The sequence below is a fragment of the Grammomys surdaster genome, unplaced genomic scaffold, assembly GCF_004785775.1.
Source record: "Grammomys surdaster isolate TR1022 unplaced genomic scaffold, NIH_TR_1.0 126248, whole genome shotgun sequence".
NCBI classification, from domain to species: domain Eukaryota; kingdom Metazoa; phylum Chordata; class Mammalia; order Rodentia; family Muridae; genus Grammomys; species Grammomys surdaster.
The window spans coordinates 2,854,597-2,859,393 of NW_021621048.1; the positions used below are offsets into that span (position 1 = coordinate 2,854,597).

Sequence of the window (4,797 nt, forward strand, 5' to 3'; positions counted from 1 at the left end):
AGAAAGAAAGAAAGAAAGAAAGAAAGAAAGAAAGAAAGAAAGAAAGAGAGAAAGAGAGAAAGAAAGAGAGAGAGAAAAGAAGGGAGGGAGGGAGGAAGAAAGAAAGAGACAAAGAAAAGAGAAAGAAGGAAACAAAGAAAGAAGGGATGAGGAAAGGAGGGATGAAGAAAGAAAGAAAGAAAGAAAAGAGAAAAAAGAAAGAAAGAAAGAAAGAAAGAAAAGAGAAAAAAGAAAGAAAGTAAGAAAGAAAAGAGAAAAAAGAAAGAGAGAGAGAGAAAGAAAGGAAGGAAGGAAGAGAGAAAGAAAGAAAGAAAGAAAGAAAGAAAGAAAGAAAGAAAGAAAGAAAGAAAGAAAGATTGCAAAAAGCCAGTCTTAAACTAGCACCTAAGCTAGGGTTATACTAAAGCAAAAGCAATACTGTGCTCCTAGAGTCATTACAGAAATTAGTTCCAACCTCAAGTATTCAAGAATGCATTATTTCACTACTTCTGCCTTCACAACACCAGTTAGTCATATACAAAAGACTGCCGAATCTCGGCATGTGTAATTATGTCTGTGTCTCGAATTAGATTCCGTTGAACAGTATGTCTGTTTTTATGCCAGTCCCAGGCTAGTTCTGTTACTCTAACTCTGTAATAGAAGTTGAAATCTGGGATAGTGAGAACTTTGACAGTTTTCATTATTCAGGATTGTTTTTTCATCTATCATGGTTGCTTTGTGTTTCCACATGAAGTTGAAGATTACATTTTCACGTTTGTGAAAACTTGAGTCATATTGCTCTAGCTAAGACTTCAGATGCTCTAGTGAATAAGTATAAAGAGAGTGGGCATCATTGTCTTGTTCTGATTTTAGTGGAAATGCTTTATTTTTCTCTTTTTAGAATGATATTGCTGTGTGGTTGCTGTAAATCACTTTTAATATGTTGAAAAATGTCCATAATATCTTCAGAACTTTTATCATGAGGGGGCATTGAATTTTTTTCAGAGGCCTTTTCTGCATCTAATGAGATAATCACATGCATTTTTATATTTTAGTTTGTTTATATGCAGCATTGCATTTATTGGTTTGCCCATGATGAACCACCCTGCATATCTGGGATGAAACCAACTTGGTCTTGATCGATAATTTTTCTGATGTCTTGGATGCTGTTTGCAAATATTTTATTGAGGACTTTTATATCTGTGTTTATAAGAAACATTGGGTTCTAATTTTCTGTCTTTTTGGATCTTTATGTGTTTTAATATCAAGATAGTAGAAACTTTGTAAAAATGATTAGGAAATATTCTTTCAGTTTCGGAGTAATGTGTTCTTCTTTGAGAGACTGGTAGAATTCTGCACTGAATCAATCTGGCCTTGGTGGAGTTTTTGTTTGTTTGTTTGTTGGTTGGTTGGTTGGTTGGTGGGTTTGGGGCTTGGATGGGAGAATTTTATTTATTGCTTCTCTTTCACAAGGGCATGTGGACCCATTTGTTTATTTCATCTTGACTTAGCTTGGTAGGTTGTATATATCAAGAAAGAAACTCTCTCATTTCATTTAGGTTTCCCAGTTTGATGGAATACAGATTTTTAAAATGTGTTATTATGATTCTCTGAATTTTGTCAGTGTTTGCTGTAGTACCCCTTTCATCTTTACTTTTATTAATTTGTTTCTCTTCTCTCTATCTTTTAATTAATTTAGCTAAGAAGGTGTGAATCTTGTTGATTTCCCCCAAACCCCAATCTTTATTTCATTCATTCTTTATATTTTTCTTTGTTTATTTCTATTTCGGTGATTTCAGCCCTGTTTTTGATTGTTTATTCCTTTTTATTCCTTTTTGCTCTGTTTGTTTTTCAAGACAGGGTTTCTCTCTGTAGCACTAGCTATTCTAGAACTAGTTCTGTAGACCATGCAGGCCTCAAATTCACAAAGATCTGCCTGCCTCTGCCTTCTGAGTACTGGAATTAAAGGCATCTTTTGTGATAGTATTTCTTCTTGGTTTTTTTCTGGAGCTTTTAGATATGTCACTAAGTTATTAATATACAATCTCTCCAGGGATTTTTTTTTAAGTTTAGGCACTATAAACTTGCTTCTTAGACCTGCCTTCATTGTCCCATAGGTTTGTGGATGTTGTGTTTCTACTTTCATTCAATTCGAAAAGACTTTTTTCATTTCCAACTTGATTCTGGACTTGATTCCTTTTTTTCATTCAGTAGTGAGATGTTCAGTTCCTTTGAGTTTGTAAACTTTCTATTACTTCTGTTGTTGTATACATTTATTGTATATATACATAAAGGTATTAAACTATTTTCTTTTACAGGAATAATTAGAATCCATCAAAATGTCAGGTAAGATTTTATTAATTTTCTAATTTTTATTTTCTAATTTTTTATTAGTTTATTAATTTTCTAAAATTAATTTTCTAAAATTATTATTTTAATTCAAGTGTCCATGTGTGAAGCTGGACCTACAGTCTAGCATGGGTGCTAAGACCTCCACTCCATCTGGGTCCTCTGCAAAAGCCATAAGCACCAACTGCTGGGCCCTCACTGTAGTCCCAATTTTACTATTTTTTAAAATGTTTTGTTTTCTCATGTGAGTTATCTGATTGTTTTCTTTGAAAGGGTATATTTTATTCTGACATATCTGAGCCTTTGCACCATTTGACCCTTTAGATATATGTGTATGTAGGTTCACTTGTACATATTAATGCTCTGTAAGAAAAGGAGTAAAAACAGATCATATTTACATTCATGCCTGAAAGGTTTGTAAGTGTTTAGCAGAAATCAGGTGAAGCAAAAGAAAGATGGGAAAGAAAAATCCAGACAGACAGCAGCAGTGAGGGGATGTGGTGACCTTTGGCTTGGAGGCAAAAGAGTCAGGTGGTGATTCTGCCTCACAGTGAGGGTCTTTTGTTTCCTCTGATATAAAATTCAGCCATTTATTTATGAAATTGAGATCCTTTCTTGTAGTGAGTCAAATAAGGATTTCCTTTCACCTTTCATCTCAACATAGAGAAGAAGATATAGCACAATGCAGTGGCTTTTGTACCATCCTTGCAGCAACCTCTGTGACACTGGGACCAAGTGGCTTTCAGAAAGAACGCAGGAAGAGTATGAGTCACAGCAGACATGGGCTGAACCAAGTCTGACTGATGTGTTTAGTTCTAATAACTACTGAGAATTTATTTAATGTTTTCAGTTTAGATACCCCATTTCAAAAAGACTATGAAAAATCAGCTTTATCTTTCCAGTGTTTCTCAGACAAAAAGAGAAAGAATCTCTTTTGTCTGCAGGAGATTAACTGTGTAGGTGGGGGTCAGCAGGTGGCCGGCTGAACCATGAGCATGAAAGCTTAGGTTGCAGCCACCAGCACAGTGTGGTGTTTAGTTTCCTCGTTCAGTCTAACGTTCACGAAATTTATTAATAGGTGTTTTTCATAAGAAATATGAGTGTATTTTCTGGTGCTTATAAGAGACAAAAAAAAGACTGAATTTTGCAATCACGTTATCCCTTACTGTGCGGGTCATGTTCCTCTCTTCCTCAAGGTGTGGCCGCCACAGCCCCTGAGCAGCCTACAGAAGAAATGGAAAATCAGATAAAATCGCCAACCGCTGTACCCAATGTTCCTCCTGACTACAATTCTCATTTTGTACCAGGTAAGGTGGCTTTTCAGGAATCTCCCTCTTCCAGAATACCATAGCAATAGTTAAGGACAATTTCTCAGTCAACATTTGATTGAACACGTAAATACCAAGTGTTGATAGAAGGCCAGTTTAACATAGTCCTGTGATCCTAGGCTGTGAATTAGAAGGCACAGAGATTGGAAGTTGTAAAAGTAGGAATAATATTCTCTGTATTCTTAGTGGGCAGAAAAAGAGAACATCATGGGAATACAGAACATGGTACTGTCTGATGCTACCTGGGTTTGGAAGAAAATTGTATTGGGTAAAGCAGACTTTGATAGACAAGAAATGACTATAACAGAAAAATTACCCATGTTTGATAGACTAGGAAAATTATTCATTTCTTACACAGTGTTCATGAAAATCTGGTACGGGGCATGCATGAGTAAATGGCAGGAGGGACAGAGAAGGGGAAGGGCACAGCTGTAAGTGCTGACTACGACACTGTGGCATAGATTTTTATGTGTTAACACTACTGGAAGAGATTTGGGAAGAGGGGCTCCCACATAGTTCCAGAGTAAATTTGAGAGATTATAGTCATTTAAGGGAATAACTACACCATTTCCAAGAAGTAAACATTATTAAAATCAGGTTCTATTCACTTTTGGAACTTCTTGGTTTTCTCTATATCAAAAGAAACAAAAAGTGGACTTAGGGATTTAGCCCAATCATGAGACTTCATCTAGAAAATGAAGACTCTGGGCTGTCCCAGGAGACATCCTTCACATTAAATAGGCAAGTTAAAAACGTATTCAATGCCAAATGCACTGCTAAAGAATTGTGGCTAACAGTGAAAAGTCACTGTGTTCTCATCCTAGTAGCTAGGCCATATCCTTTAGTAATAGTTGACAGTTTCACACATGTATATGGTTACTGTCACTCCTCTCTCTTCTGCTGAAACCTTTCATCCCAGGAAATCCCTTCCTACTTCAGTCTCTGTCTCTCACTGTCTCTCTGTGTTTCCCTCTCTCTGTCATTCTTTCTCTATCTTACTCTAGCTCTCTCTCTGTGTCTATGTCTCTCTGTCTCCCTGTCTCTGTCTTTCAATGTCTCTGTGTTTGTTTCTGTTCTCTTTTCCCTGTTTCTTCCTCTCTCTCTCTCTCTCTCTCTCTCTCTCTCTCTCTCTCTCTCTCTC

At 36.3% G+C, this 4,797-nt stretch overlaps 1 protein-coding gene across 6 annotated transcripts in view; it reads left to right on the forward strand.

Moving 5' to 3' along the window:
- Plscr4 (phospholipid scramblase 4) overlaps positions 1-4,797 on the forward strand; it is a 128,392-nt gene that overhangs the window by 103,877 nt on the left and 19,718 nt on the right. For all 6 annotated transcript variants that reach the window (XM_028758920.1, XM_028758918.1, XM_028758915.1 and 3 more), the window contains 2 exons: positions 2,298-2,325; positions 3,525-3,635. In XM_028758920.1, the coding sequence (XP_028614753.1) occupies positions 2,319-2,325; positions 3,525-3,635 (118 nt within the window). In that variant the 5' untranslated portion in view covers positions 2,298-2,318. The remainder of the gene's footprint in view (positions 1-2,297; positions 2,326-3,524; positions 3,636-4,797) is intronic.